The sequence below is a fragment of the Chinchilla lanigera genome, unplaced genomic scaffold (assembly GCF_000276665.1).
Source record: "Chinchilla lanigera isolate Chin_1 unplaced genomic scaffold, ChiLan1.0 scaffold00050, whole genome shotgun sequence".
Taxonomy (NCBI): Eukaryota; Metazoa; Chordata; class Mammalia; order Rodentia; family Chinchillidae; genus Chinchilla; species Chinchilla lanigera.
This window is the reverse complement of record NW_004955451.1, coordinates 4,818,324-4,833,576: the sequence shown is the minus strand read 5'-3', so window position 1 is coordinate 4,833,576 and position 15,253 is coordinate 4,818,324. Positions and strand designations below refer to the sequence as shown.

Here is a 15,253-nt window from a genome sequence, read left to right as displayed (position 1 = left end):
AAAGCGCATAAGCTTCGAGTTAGTGCGTTTTAATTTCGTATTCTTTACTAAACACTGTGCCCTATGTGGAAGCTAATTAAGAAAATTTCCAGTAAATCGGTGGTTCCATAAGTAGGTGCCTTCGCTTCACATAAGTGCTGATAGTTCAGAATGAGCTGAGCATTTGGTGTAATGCCTTGTCTTTAAACAATGTTCCTGCCTTTAAGTAGTTGACTTGATATAAACTATGGTAGCATGGCGAATGTAAAGACAAAGAGACAGGACCCTATTTGTTCAGTTCTGTATTTCTTCAGTCCCATATGACCACTTGAGTTTTGTGTTTGAAATTTAAAACAAGTGCAGACTGTGCCAACTGTGAAGTACTTTGAGATGTGAATTTTATTTCACATATGAAATATTTTACTGAACTTTATTCATATCTTGGAGGTTGAACTTACTCTTCATTTTAATATTTTAATGGTTCATTTTAAAACTAAAGAATGAATCAGGAAAACAGAAATGGCTAATATGTTGACAATGGTTAAACTACCAATATATGGGTTATTTAAAATGCATTCATGCAATTTTTTTTTTTTTTTTTTTTGAGACAGGGTCTTGCTGTGTAGTTCAGGCTGGGTTTGAACTCACTATGTAGCTGAGGCTAGCCTTGAACTTGCGGCAATCCTCCTGCCTCAGCCTCCCAAGTGCTGGCCTCATTCATGCAATTTAAAAAGTGTTAGTCAATTGTTCTTTTCCTTTTATATAGTATCATTTTATTTTTATTTCTTTACTGGTATGATTTTGTATACTAAGTTCTATAAAAAAGAACTTCTACTGGTCATTATTATTACTCGTTTCATTTAATGAGTATCATTAAAAATGTTTTGGGATGTAGAGGAGAGGTGCATCAAAGAGTAACCCGAACCAAGGCCAGGCAGTACAAACCTGTAGCATCCCAGCTACTCAGGAGGCTGAGGCAGGAGTATTCAAGCTTGCAGTCAGCCTACACTACATAGGAAAACAATGAGTTAAAAAATAGAGTGGTGCTGGAAAACACAGCTCTGTGATAGAGGACTTGCCAAGCAAGTGTGAGGTCCTGGGTTTCATCCCCGGTACTGGGAGAAAAAAATCTGATACTCTTGATTGCCATGAGCAAAATTTAGCCCTAAGGAAAATCTCGCCAGTGAGGTCCCAGGGGGCCCGAGAAAAAGTCTGTGGGGAAAGGAAAGTGAAGGTGCATGTCTTGCTCACACACTTCTTCTGGTCCTTGTGTGTCATTGCCCCCACCACACAGATGTCAAAGGCATGAAGCATGAGAGGATGCCACCCACTGGGCCTGCTCCCTGTGAGGGCTGCGGCAGGTGCCCAGGCTGGAGGGTCCCCGCCTCTGTCCTTTCTCTCGATTTTCAGGTCCTGGGCCCACAGAGCCAGAGGCCCCATGGTCTTCTTTGGAAGCCTCCCTTCCAGGCACCCAGCCAAGAAGGCTCTGAGCCCACTGCCCTCTCCTTCAGGCTGACTGCAGTGGCTGCCCCTCAGGGACAGCCTGGAGGGAGCTTACAAGGAGACAACAAGGCTTATTCTACAGCGCTGCTGTCTGCCTGCTGTGTGTCAGCCGCTGTGGCGGCGTTTCACATTCATTCTCCCAACAGTTCTCCCAGTGGACAGGACAGCCCTCTGCCACCAGTGAGGAGGTGGCCTCGAGGCTGGGAACTAGCGACGCTGGGATCAGGGCCAGGCTCCTGAGCGCGACTGCCTGGCTTAGTGTCTAGCCTCATCTGTGGGGCAGGTCAGAGATGGCTTCCCGGAGGGAGCCGGGAGAAAAGGCTGGGTCTTGTAGGTGAAGGGGTGGGATGTCAGGCCCGAGGGGCAGGGTCACTCGGGAGGGCGGCAGAGCGTAGGACGAGCAGCGTCCAGTCCCCCGGGCCTCAAGAGTCTTTGTTTTGAGCCTCTGCAGAAGCGTGGGCCCAGCCCCAGCAGTGCCCCAGGATACGACCTCCAGTCTGGCTGTGCAGAGCTGTTCTATGCTCCCTTCCCATCTGCGTGCCTCTCAGCACACCCCAAGCAACCAGGAGGCTCAGATCCCTAAGACATGGGCCAATGTGGCAGGGACGGCTGGGTCTAGAGCCCAGGGTTCTGTCTCGGGCTATGGTGCCTATAACCCATGACAGCCCCCAGCTGTAGCAGAATCTTTCACAGCTCATATTGCTGAAGAAGCCGAGGCCCCTGTGGTGGACAGTAGGGCTCACTCTGAGCGCGGGGACCCTGAAAAGGGGGTGACCAGGGCCACATATACCTCAGCTGGCTCCAAGCTGGAGCATCCAGCCTCCGGAGGCCAGGGCAGATCAAGCACTGTCGAGGGGCTTGCTGCCATTTAAAAAATCTCTCTCTCTCTCATGAGGATCCCACCCTACAGCCTTGGAAACAGAGCCCCAGAGGAGGTGGGACTGACCCAGAGTCACACAGTGAGTCAGCAAGGAACTCGGTACACTTTCACCACCTACAGAGTGACTCTCCTCCAGCCCCCTTGTCACAGGGCGGGGGCCTCTGCTGAAGACAAGAGATAAGATCAGGTGGCCTGGCCATCAACGAGAGCTTGTGGAAGGGTTGCCAAAGCAAAGTGGCAACTGTGGAGAGCAACTGTCGGGCTGGTGGCATTGCTGAGGGAGGAGGGGCAGAGGAGGGTGCTGGCAGGCTGGGGGGCGGGGCGGGCGGGGATTCAGGCAGGGGACGGGATGATGGGAACAGCCCTGCGGGGCTCTTGAACAGAAATGGTCTGCACCAGGGAGGAAAGGATATACCCACCAGAAGAGGGGTGGGGACAGGCCATGTGGGGATGGGCAGCGCGGGCACAGCAGTGGGTGGGCTGCAGAGATGAGCGGTGCCTTCCAGACAGGCCGGGATAGGGCCTTGGGCAGTCCCAGTGAGGACAGGGCAGGAGGAGGCAGGTGTGAGAAAGGTGGGCCTGGGCATGGATTGACTGGGGTGCATCCTACGTGGAAGATGTGGAAACGGGGCTTCCTCAGGGTCACACTGGTACAGACATACCTGAATCAAAACCCAGCTCAGTCTGAGCCCACTGCAGCGAGCGACCTCCAGCCAAGCCCACAGGAGGAGCATAAAGCTCTGTGGGACTTCCGCTGTCAGGCTCTGCTGAGGTTTTACCGGTGAGGTATTTCACTGCCAGGATCTTCATCTGTCTTTGGCATGTGAGAAGGAGCTGAGGAGATCAAGGGAACAGGCAAATCATTGACCATAGATTGTTCATTCACTTGACAAACATTTACTGAGCACTTACTGAACGCAAGTCTTACACTGGGCAGACCCAGTTTCTGGCTGGTAAGGAAGAAGAGCCTTACCAATCATCTGATCCAACTCCCACTTTAGGGATGTGGAAACAGAGGCCCAGGCATGTAGTTAGTGAGGGATGGGGCCAAACCCAATCCTGTTCTGAGGTACGCTGCTCCCCAGTCATCCCACAAGCACTCATCAGAGGGCACCTGTGTCCTGAGTGCTGCTTTGGGCCCTGGGAGAAACACATCCGTGGACTCAGTGGTGGAGGGTGGTGTGGTGGATTGACAACTGGTGGTCAACTTGTAACACCCAGCTCAACTGAACCAGCGTGGTGCTGGGTGTGTGTGTCCCACCTGGGGACTGTTGTTGGCAGCATAAGAGGCAGAACCGGAGTGGCTGTCAGGAGCTGGTAGAAGCTGTCTGGGAAGCTGTTAGGGAGCTGTGGTTCTCTTGGGCTATTCTGCTGGAGGACCTTGTCATGCTGGCTTTCCTGATGAACCTGGCTGTTCCCGGTGGAGGAGCTCAGAGCCTCGTTGTCACTGAGGATGGCTACGATTCACACTGGGGGAGCTCTGGTCCCCACTTTGAGCATTGCTTCCTGGCTCCGGAGGGGAAGATGGAGCACTGCTCAGTCTCCTGGAGAAGCTGTCACGTTGGCTTTCCTGATGGGAGCTTGACTTACCTCATTATCGGAGGAGCTCAGGACCTCACTGTTGCTGAGAATGGCTGTGATACTTTTGAGGGGAGCTCTGGTTCTTTGAGTGTCGCTTCCTGGCTCCAGTGCAGATCCCTCAGCCTGTTAGCACAGATCCTTCATCCCGCTGGCACAGACTTTCTAGATTCCACCACTGACTTTTGGGCCTTCCTAGTGCAGGTCCGTGAAACATGCCTGCATGAGACATTGCCGGGGGCTCTAGGCCTCCAGTTGGACTCGTGGGAGGCACTGTTATGGACTCTAGGTCCTCAGCTGGACTCATGCAGGACATTAGTGTGGGATCCAGGCCCTCAGCTGGATTCTTTGGTCTTTAGTATATGGACAGATTTCCTGCACTCTCTTTTTGTATGCGATTCTTTGGGTGACTATTATAAATAATCTAATAAAATATGTGTCCTGTATTATACTGTTCCCCTTGCAAACCCCAAACTACGACAGGTGGGGATGAAGCAAGAGGGTGGGGGAGATGAACGTCCCCAGGCTGGTAAGGGTCCAGGGTTTGTGGGGTGAGGTGTCTCCATCTCTCAACTGCCCTGAAGACCAGAGGGCTGTCCCAGAGCTCCGCCTCAGGGGTTGGGTTTCTGGGGCCCAGAGCAGCCCTCCCCTGCCAGGGGGGAATATAAAAGTCCCTTCCCAGCTGCTTCCAGACAGAAGCAGGAAGAGGTGAGTGGTCAGCTGGGGACCTTCTGGAAGGTTTTAGGGGACACATCTGTGGAGCTGGAGTCTCACTGCAGACATGCAGCTGCTCCTGGTCCTGGAAGGAGTCCTAGCCACACTTGTCCTCACCCAGCCCTCTGAGGGCACTGTCCCAGGTAACAGCCCCTTGGATAGCCAAAGAGGAGGGTCGATCTGAGGGAAAGGAAATGGAGGGAAACACTTGGACCTGGGGGGTCTGTGGCCCCTTTGGACTCTGAGTCCCCACCCCTTTAAACAGCCTCCGCTAGGGCGGTGGAGACCTCGGTCCTTCAGGACTGCATAGCGGAGGCCAAGCTGCGGGTGGATGCTGCTTACAACCAGACCCAGAAGAGGTGGGCCAGGCCCGGGGGCTGCACTGACCTGGGAGGGCCTGGGAGCGGATGGGCCCCAACCAATGTCATTTCACCCAACACCAATGCCTGGGCATCTTGGGACCTCCTTTTTCTGCGACCGCAGTCTGTCCACTCTGTCCTGACTGTCCACTCCCTGCACTGGGGCTTTGAGGGTGTGTCTGCACCCTTCCTTCAGTCCTCCCGCCTCCTCTTCTGGGCAGCATCAAGCAGCGCCTTCGCAGTGGCTCAGCCCGTCCTGTGGATCTCCTGTCCTTCTTCAAGCAACCCGTTGCAGCCACCAGAACTGTCGTTCAAGCTGCTGATTACATGCATGTGGCCTTAGGACTACTGGAAGACAAGCTGCAACCCCAGGGACCCAGACCCTTCAATGTCACCGGTACTACGCTTTCCACCTGGCCTGGGCATGGAAGGAAGCCGGGAGTGGGAGATGGGGTGCACAGCCGTGGGGTGTTGGGAGGAGAGAGGGTAACAAGATGGTAAAGGTTGAGAAGGGCCAGGCCAGAAAGGAGGTAAAACCCTGCACTCAGACCTGCCCACCTGGCCCTGCAGATGTACTAACGGAGCCCCAGCTGCACCTGCTGTCCCAGGCCAGTGGCTGTGCTCTCCGGGGCCAGGCTGAGAGGTGCAGCAACAAGTACCGCACCATCACGGGGAGATGCAACAACAAGTGGGTGCCAGGGCTGCCCCAACCCAGGGAGCCTCCTTCCCTTCCCACCTCTCCCTCCAGGCCCCACACCCTGCTAACTCCCACCCATTCCTGCTGTAGGAGGAGACCCTGGCTGGGGGCCTCCAACCAGGCCCTGGCTCGCTGGCTGCCAGCAGAGTACGAGGATGGGCGGTCGCTCCCCTTTGGTTGGACCCCTGGCAAAAAGCGCAATGGCTTCCTCCTCCCTCTTGTGAGTTGGGGTGAGGGGGCTGCAGGATGCTTGATCTTCTTCAGATACGGGGGGTGAAACACAGCCTGGAGTCAGCCAGGCAGATCCACCCCAAACTCTCCCACCAACCAGCTAAGTCAGTTTCCTTACCTACAGATGGCTCATAGAGCTGGTATGAATAATAAACAAAGTACTTGGTCTAAATAGCCACATAGGACATGATCTCTTAACGCTAGCCATTACAGTATCGGGTTGTTTTGTTTGCTTGCTTGTTTTCTGAGAGGATTACTGTCAAAGTATCTTGCTAAATATAAAGAGTTAAACATCTTAATCTGGCTATACCTATTGATCTATATGATTTCCCACTTACCGATTTTCTATGTATATGCCAATATAACGATCAATCATCTACCTACCTAACAATATCTACTTGTTATTTTTCTTCTCTTGCTTCTTCCATCTATCCAGTTCTCTGTTTGTTATCCATCACCTTGCAACCAGTCCATGCATCTGTGAATCACTCCTATTATTTGTTGGTCTACACACTAATCTATCAATTTGATCTATTTACTTCTCTGCAAGAGCTGGTGGGGCCTGAGTGAGCCATACCAGTCCCTCTCCTCTTTACTGCTGGGATCCTGAGGAGCCAGGCCAGAGACCAGCCTTCTAAGAATGACAGCCACAGTGGGAGCGGGCTGCATCTCCAGGGACAAAGGAGAATAGAGTGGAGGGTGGAAGAGGAGAGACTCCAGCCCCTCCAGCAGGGGGAGCTGCTTCCTCCCAGTCTTGGGTTGGCTCTAGCACTAAGTCAGGGCCCAGGCCCACTGTTGACCTTACTTCCCCACAGGTCCGGGCTGTCTCCAACCAGATTGTGCGCTTCCCCAGGAAGAGGCTGACCTCTGACCGTGGCCGGGCCCTCATGTTCATGCAGTGGGGCCAGTTCATCGACCACGACCTGGACTTTTCCCCAGAATCCCCAGCCAGAGTGGCCTTCACTGCAACTGTGGACTGTGAGAAGACCTGTGCCCAGCTGCCCCCCTGCTTCCCTATCAAGGTACCCTCAGCCAGCCACCCTTCCAGGCCCCCAGGGTAGCTTCAAGCCTAGGCAGAGCATGACAGGTGGGGACAGGAGAGACTGACGCTATCTTGAGGCGCCATCTGTGGAGCAGGGGTATAATCCAGAGACCCAGAATGCAGCTGCGCACAGACCCTCTTGCCGCACATGCTAAGGAAGGGAAAGGATCTGCTAGAAGCTCAGGTGGCGCTTCATAGAGGGGAAGCCATGGAGCCAGGTCTTGACTGGTAGGTCTGATTCTCACAGAGGGAGCTTCTGGGCCCCTACTTTTGGAAGCCTTTAGGGTCTCTTACTTTCTCTCCTTCCTGAGGAGGTCCAAGGTCACTGCAGCTCTCACCACCTTCTAGGGTTGGCTGTGAGCAGAGTGCTGTCCTGCTGGAAACAGGTGCTGGACCCTAGATGAGAAGCGACAGACTCCAGGGAGTGGAGGCTCTGCTGGGGCTTCAGGGAGGACACATACTGCCATACATCCACTCACCCACAAGAGCCAGTCCACACACAGGAGCGATGGCATGCAGGGGACCCTGGCTGGCCCCTCCCTATTGCCACCGCACCCCTTCCTCAAGCACAGGAGCCCCTCCTCTGCAGAGCTTCTAGACCTTCCTAGTGTATGTTAGCATCTGACTTTTATATCAAGCACAGAAAATGCCACTTCGCCCGTAGTGACTAAGCTCTGTGTGCGTGTGTCTGTCTGTACCGAACTGGCAGCTTCCTGATACCTGCAGTGCATCCATTGACCTCCATAGTCTCCAAAGCACCCAGAAAGAAACAAGCTTAGGAAATGTTTGTCCAACTGTGTTCCCTCTCAGAAGTGGTTTCCCCACCTGTAAGATGAGGCTCTAGATTGTTTCAAAAGCTTCATCCATTTCTAACCTTTTGTGATTCTATGATACAAAATGCTAAGTGTGCCCAGAGCCAAGGGGTGAGCAGCATGAGTCCAGGTGAGTCAAGGTGGGCTTCCTCAGAGAGGGCTTTTGAGCAAGCTTTTGAGAGAACTGGGGGATGACCGAAAGGGGTGAGTCTACTGCTGCAGAGGGGCTCCAGAGTCACTGACTCCTCTTCCACCTCAGATACCACCTAATGACCCCCGCATCAAGAACCAGTGTGACTGCATCCCCTTCTTCCGCTCGGCACCGTCATGCCCCCAAAACAGGATCACGGTCCGCAACCAGATCAACGCACTCACCTCCTTCTTGGACGCCAGCATGGTGTACGGCAGCGAGGTCTCTCTTTCCCTGAGGCTCCGCAACCGGACCAACTACCTGGGGCTGCTGGCTGTCAACCAGCGCTTCCGGGACAATGGCCGGGCCCTGCTGCCCTTTGACAACCTGCATGATGACCCCTGTCTCCTCACGAACCGTTCTGCACGCATCCCCTGCTTCCTAGCAGGTCAGACCTGGGGGATGCTAGTGTCTTCCCGGGATGCGGAAGCCGTGGTGGGATGTGGTGAGGGACGTGGTTTGGGACCTCAGGATTAGGCACACCATAGGCATTGATCTAGGCATAGTCATCAGAGAACGAGTAAGTTGCAAGGATTCCCTCTGCCAATCCCGTGTGTGGGCAGAGATCCCTGCTTGACTATCCGTAGTGACGAGGGACTGCTCACCATCCCCAGGCTGAGAAGCAGCCCCTTTGTTTGGATTCAGTATCTTAAGACACACTTCTAGAACCTCAGAGGCTGTCTCTCCTTACACAGCCACAGCCCCTTTAATTACCTGAAAGCAGCTTTGCCCTAGATTTTCTCCTTCACTTTTCTTACCCACCCCCAACTCTAGCTAGACAGTGAAACCTGGTACCTTCTCCTGGATGCGTAATGTAAACTCTCCTCAGAGTCTTTTACCCCCAGGCAGGTGGATAGAATGCTAATGGTAATCATTTCCAATTATTTAAGATATTTGAACAGGCCATCCCTAAACCTCAGTGCAGCCCTGAAAGACAGGAATTACTATCATCCTTACTTTACAGACATGCTGAGACTCAGGGAAGCTTAGGAACATGTGCGAGGAGCGCAGAGAGTTTCAGATGGAAGAGCCCACATCGGGACAAAGTTAGTGTAGCTCTAGGCCCTCTGCTCTGTCTGCTCTGGCCCCTGCTTTCCTTAAGGCGAGCAGCTCTGGCCTTGCTCGGTAAGGACTAGACATCGGTGAGTCCCAGTACTGTTCATGAGAGTATCCCGGAGCGTGGGCTGTGAGAAGGGCTTGGTGAGAAGCCAGATGACCAAACTTACTTTTCTTGCCTGTCTGTTGGAGAGGATCTGGGTACAGAAAGAGTTCTGTTCATCCTTCCCCCTTGTACTCCTTCCCTCTGGCTCCTGGGGGGAGAGGAGTATGACACCAAATCCAAAGATGGGGAAGGCTCAGCCCTCCGTAGAGCATATGCAGCCAGCCGGCCCACCCTCCCCAAATCAAGTTCCCAGAGTCAGCCGGGTGCCGCCACCACAGCTGCTCCAGGTCATCTTGTAGAGTCATTAGGCAACAATTTCCCCGCTAGACCTATAACTTCCTCCAGCCTCTCGGACACCCAAGACTCCACTGCACTCCCCGTCCAGGGCTGCTGCAGTATCGGGAGGGTGGCAGCGAGTGAGTCTCGTGGCACAGCCAAGGACATGGAGGCGCAGTGAGGGCCGCCCCACTCCCCAGGTCTGCCCTCATAGAAAGACTGCCTAGGAAGGGCTGTGCCAACTTGGAACTCGGGATTTTCAAGGTGACTCCCGGTCAAGTGAAACCCCCAAACTGGCGGCCCTGCACACCCTCTTTATGCGAGAGCACAACCGGCTGGCCACTGAGCTGAGACGCCTGAACCCACACTGGAGCGGAGACAAGCTGTACAACGAAGCCCGGAAGATCCTGGGGGCCATGGTCCAGGTAGGAAGCCCTGAGTCCCAGCATCACCCAGAAGCCAACCTGGGCAGGCGGCTCGCACCCTCCTTGACGCATGCTTGGGGACGTGCTCAGGTCCGCTGGGTCTGGATAACCAGGGAAGTACCTCTGCGCCAGTTCTGCCGTATCTGACTCACTCTGGCCATGGCACTCAGCTTCTCTGGGCTTCAGCTTCTCATCCCCCAGTGAGAAGTTAACACTGCCACATTCGAGGTGACGAGAGACTTCCTAGTCTGAACCATCCTTGGAAAGTGTGCGTGTCCGTCTGAAGCAAGTGTATTGCCACTGCCTCTAAAAATCTTTCGTGTCTCCTCTCCAAGATCATCACCTACCGAGACTTTCTGCCCCTGGTTCTGGGCAAGGCCCGGGCCAGAAGAACCCTGGGACCCTACCGGGGGTATTGCTCCAATGTGGACCCGCGTGTGGCCAACGTCTTTACCCTGGCCTTCCGCTTCGGCCACACCATGCTGCAGCCCTTCATGTTCCGCTTGGACAGCCGGTACCGGGCCTCAGCACCCAACTCCCATGTCCCGCTCAGCTCTGCCTTCTTTGCCAGCTGGCGAATCGTGTTCGAAGGTGATGGGCTTTCCAGAGACAAAGGGGATGTGGTGGGGAGCAGCCCCCCCAGGGAGCACCCCATTGATGATGTCCCCTCCGTGCAAAGGAGGCAGGGAGAGCACGCCCTTCCAGCATGGGCCTCCCTGCCCTGCAAAGAGGGGATTCCTGAGAGGGGCAGAGACCAGCGTCAGACTGGCTCCTTGTACACCTGTAAAGTGCTGGCTTTCCACTCCTTCTTTAAGAAGTGAGGTTACCTCTGCCCCCCACTTCAGCTCCCTCACATCCACTCTGGCTTCTCTGTCCAGACACACAGTAGAGGCTACAAGCAGCTGGCGTGTACAGCTCTGAGCTAGCTTGGTATCATGAGATAACACAAGGGGCTCAAGGCTGGTCCAATCCATGCTGCTGTCATTCCCCGCCACTAGGTGGCATCGACCCCATCCTGCGAGGCCTCATGGCCACCCCTGCCAAGCTGAACCGTCAAGATTCCATGTTGGTGGATGAGCTCCGGGACCGTCTGTTTCAGCAAGTGAGAAGGATCGGGCTGGACCTGGCAGCCCTCAACATGCAACGCAGCCGGGACCACGGCCTTCCAGGTGAGGGGCTCCCTACCTCTCTCCCAGGCTTTGCTCGGGCTGGGCTGCTCAGGGGGTTCTGAGAAGACTGGGGGGTGGGGGGCTCCCTTCTGACCGATGTGTGGTGGTCCAGAGCTATTGCCCCAAAGCACCCTGGGAACCCTTGTTTGCTATCATGTCACTTCTTCCCTACCACGGTAGGGTCTCCAGCTTTAGCTTCACCACAGGGCCAGGACTTGGGCATGGGAGCCAAACAAAGCAGATCAGGACTTTCCAAACGGAGAAAAGGAGTTGCCTAGAGAGGCAGGGAAGACCATTCGCCGCCTCCCTGGCAGGCTCCAGGGAGGAAGGTGAAAGCCGTAGGCCTATAAAAGCTGGCTCTTTGCTGCGAGTCCCAAAGCACCTTAGAGGCCACTAGCTAGGGGGGTAAAAGTATGGCTGCCGTCCCAGGAAAGAAAAAAGAGTAGGCACTTTCATGGACAACCCATTCAGTCCTCCCAATGACCTTGGGATGCAGATATTAGGGTGACTTTGTACATAAAGAAATAAACTCAGAGTAATCTGCCCAAGGCCACACAAGAAGGAAGTAGTAAAACAACTGAAATTGAAACTGACTCCCTCTTCTTTCTGCTGTTCAACGCCAGGCAACACCATTAGGGGAGAGGTGTCAGCCACTGCCATTCCCTTTTCTCCTTTCCTTCCCCGCTTGTCTAGACAGAAGCCCCATCTGCCTGGGTAACCTCTGGCCACATATAAAGGAGTCAGGGGACTTCCTACTACCTAGTCCACCAGCACAGCACCTGACCGGCACAGCAGCACTCTGGAAATCTGAGTTTCTTTTCTCCTTAAACACGGGTCCCTGACAGCTAAGGAGCTGTAGACACCCCCTGCTGGTGAGATCACCAGCCAGCCCCCTAAATGTAACAGGACGACTTCCGTTCCCAACACTTCTTCCCTCCATGCCATCCCTGAAGAAGCCTAACAGTACTCTCCCAGACTCCTCTCATCCCTTCTCAGGTCTAACCCCAAATTTGGGGTTGGACAACCCGGTTTGAACTCATTAAAAGTGACGTTGGGCAAATCACTTTTAAATATACCAGATATATTACTATAAAAGTACTCACAAAGGTTTTACACAACAGAGCTTGTAATAAGACACTGTATGGTTTCCCTTTCTTTAGCTGGGGGATGGAGTTTGTGACACAGGGCTGGTATTTCTTCAGGTTGTGTCAAGGTAACTCTACCCTTGGTTGTCCATAGCGTATTACATGGCTTTGGCCCTGATGTTGGATCCTGGTAGGTTCCTTCCTTCTTTCCTCTCTTAAGACAGGGTCTTACTAAGTCACTAAATTGCATAGGTCTGGCTTGAACTTACACTCCTCCTGCCTCAGTCTCCCAGGGTGCCAGGATTACAGGGATGTGACCACTAATCTACTTTCTGTGTATCTGCCTATTCTAGACTTCTCATACAAATGGAACCATACCGTGTGTGGTCCTTTTCTCAGTAGATGAGTCTATTCATTGGATAGTTCACTCATTTATTTACTTTCTCATTCATTCATTCATTCCACAATCCTGATTCAGAGCTTTTGTTGTTCTGGGTACTGTGCCTAACTAATGCACATGAGCTCAATAACAGTATCATGAAATGCCAAGCTGTGAGTTTTGGTTATGACAGCCTTTTACATTAGGACACACTCCTCAGTTCAATGCACATAAAGCCGTTTGTCCACTCACATTTTAGAGGACAGCAAGTAGGTATTTGTACCAGTGGGGATCTTGTTTGGCCCAACATTGACTATCCACAGAGCAAACAGCAGGTTGCTGTTTAAAATCAGGGCACAGCAGCGCTCTGGAGGACTTGGCTAATGAGAGATGGGTAGGGTTGAAGCTGCTTCTGTCTTCTGCAGGGTATAATGCATGGAGGCGCTTCTGTGGGCTTTCCCAGCCCCGGAACTTGGCACAGCTTAGCCAAGTGATGAAAAACCGTGGTTTGGCAAGGAAGTTCCTGAAATTATACGGCACACCTGACAACATTGACATCTGGGTTGGGGCCATTGCAGAGCCTCTGTTACCGGGGGCCCGTGTAGGGCCTCTGCTGGCTTGTCTCTTTGAGAACCAGTTCAGAAGAGCCCGAGATGGAGACAGGTAAGTGATCCCACTGTAAAAGACATCAGTACAGAAGCAGAGAGGGAAACCACTAGCATTTCAAGGATCCTTCTGTCTGGACAATTAAATGCTGGTATCTTGTACTCTGAGTAATTAATTTAAAGACAGCAATATGCAACGTATTAACCATTGTTACACTCCTGTCATATTGTTCTGGAATTTTATTTTTTTGCTTTTTGTTTTTTGTTTCTTTTTCTTTAAAATTTAAAAAAAAAAAAAAAAAAAGAATCCCTGGGGAAGAGTTTTAGATTGGTTTCAGGGTCCTCTCTGGAAAACTGGGTTCTGAGAGACAGAGACACTGACCCATGCAAGGCTGACGCTGCCTGAGCTGCAGCCACCTTAAACCCAGGAGAGGCTTCTCACCCTGTTCCGGGCTGGCAGATCCGTAAGACAGAAAAGGATTAAATCTGGTTTCCCTGCAGTAAACTTGTGGCCTGAGACCTGACTCCTTATTTGGATGTGGTATTTGCTTGGTTTCAAATTCAACCCTGGCCATTTAAATTACTGTGCGTTTAATACTGAGCAACTTATTTAACCAATGAAACTATTTCCTCATTTATAAAATGGGAATAATACCTATCTTGGAGCAGGTTTTGGGAATTGAATGAAATACTGTATGTACAGTAACTGACACAAGGCAAGTGCTTGTATGGCAATTCCTCCCCAACCTTCTCCCACATCTCTTGACCTCCTGGTAGGTTCTGGTGGCAGAAATGGGGTGTTTTCACCAAGAGACAGCGCAAGGCCCTGGCACGGATTTCCTTGTCTCGAATCGTGTGTGACAATACTGGTATCACCACTGTTTCGAGGGACATCTTCAAGGCAAATATCTACCCCCGGGGCTTTGTGAGCTGCAGCTGTATCCCCAAGTTGAACCTATCAGCCTGGAGAAGCAAATGAAGCTTCTGCAGGTAAGAGAGGTCTGGGCGGGGTCAGGCCCTCACATCCCTCCCAGGATGGACAGCTTCTCTTAGGCTTCTAAGTAGAGACAAGAAAACTTGACACTGGGGGCAGGGGCTCTTTCCTAGTGGCTTCCCAGTGTGCTAAATTCTGAGCCGACAGTCAATCCCAAAGCCTAGGACTGTGGGGGACAATTAGAAAGTGTCCGGCTACCCTTACAACTTGGTCACTAGTGCCCAACGGTTCCATTTCCGGATATCCAGCAAGTCCCTCGCTTATCCACTTCTGCTATTTCCACAGGAGTCTGTGCCAAGCCCCGAAACGAGGGGAAGGGGAAGACCATGAGGCTGCCTTCACTTCAGGAGCAACTATTTCCTGCTGGCACTTTTGCTGACTGCAACTCACTGCTGGCTTCATCGGCTGAGAGCAAAAGCTAGGGCTCCTAGCAGCAACGGACCCACCCCCCTTGCGAGCCTCCTAAGATTAGGTTATGAATTAGCACCAGAGGCAAAGACTAGTGAGCCAAGCCAGGAGACCTTGAGGTTCCAGCAAGAGTCAACCAAAGGGCTGCCAGCACTTTCTTCTATTTCCCTACCATTACCACCACCACTAGAAGGCCACATAGTCCAGTCTCGCCACCCACAACCCTGAGCCTGTAGGCTGGGAGCAAGCTCTTTCTACCAATAAAGCACTGCTGAGGGCAGGGGATGCTGTGTCTATGTCGGGCGAGGGAGCAGGCAGCCTCAGGCCCATGCTTTGCTCCAGATGTCGCAGAGCAGTGCTGCTATGACACGAGTTGGCATTCTGTGTCTCTTCTGGGGGCTGAATTGAAAGAACCAGAGAAACCCCCTGGAGGACGGAGAGACAGAAAAGAGGAAGGGCAGAGGTGTTACGGGCCCAACGTGAAGAGGTACCTGAGCTAGGCCAGCAACCTGAGCAGAGAAACAGTCCACAGAATGTGTCAATATATAAATAGATTTATGTGCAAAACACACAGAAAAAGATACTGTACAGCTAGCAAAAAGAACTGAGAATTACCTTCACCTCCTTTCATCCCAGAGATAAGTCCTCTGTCAAAGTCAGCCAGCACTAAGCAGTACAGTGAGGCTGCCCTGAAAGATGGGGCTATGACTCACAGGCCAGGGTCTTAGATCTCCCATGCGCCTCCTTTCTTAGAAGGCAAGGACT

The 15,253-nt window shown here is 52.7% G+C and overlaps 1 protein-coding gene across 2 annotated transcripts; it reads left to right on the top strand.

The window, feature by feature from the left end:
- Nucleotides 1-4,663: 4,663 nt before the first annotated feature.
- Epx (eosinophil peroxidase) lies at nucleotides 4,664-14,768 on the top strand. 2 transcript variants are annotated; one of them, XM_005394034.2, is made up of 13 exons: nucleotides 4,664-4,797; nucleotides 4,920-5,013; nucleotides 5,235-5,410; nucleotides 5,584-5,701; nucleotides 5,801-5,930; nucleotides 6,757-6,963; nucleotides 8,055-8,373; nucleotides 9,688-9,848; nucleotides 10,184-10,439; nucleotides 10,847-11,017; nucleotides 12,907-13,144; nucleotides 13,864-14,076; nucleotides 14,366-14,768. In XM_005394034.2, exons 1-12 carry the CDS (start codon nucleotides 4,722-4,724, stop codon nucleotides 14,063-14,065), a joined length of 2,148 nt encoding a protein of 715 aa, XP_005394091.1. In that variant the 5' UTR covers nucleotides 4,664-4,721; the 3' UTR covers nucleotides 14,066-14,076; nucleotides 14,366-14,768. The 2 variants fall into 2 exon arrangements, with proteins under 2 accessions (XP_005394091.1, XP_005394092.1); XM_005394035.2 differs by having other exon boundaries at nucleotides 13,864-14,768.
- The last annotated feature ends 485 nt before the right edge of the window (nucleotides 14,769-15,253 follow it).

What these genes read in the sequence shown, in the direction of transcription:
- Epx (XM_005394034.2), top strand. Translation starts at nt 4,722, where the DNA reads ATGCAGCTGCTCCTGGTCCTGGAAGGAGTCCTAGCCACACTTGTCCTC. An exon ending in CAGACCCTTCAATGTCACCG is followed by an intron (nt 5,411 to 5,583) that starts GTACTACGCTTT and finishes CTGGCCCTGCAG; the next exon opens with ATGTACTAACGGAGCCCCAG. An exon ending in AGAGCCCGAGATGGAGACAG is followed by an intron (nt 13,145 to 13,863) that starts GTAAGTGATCCC and finishes ACCTCCTGGTAG; the next exon opens with GTTCTGGTGGCAGAAATGGG.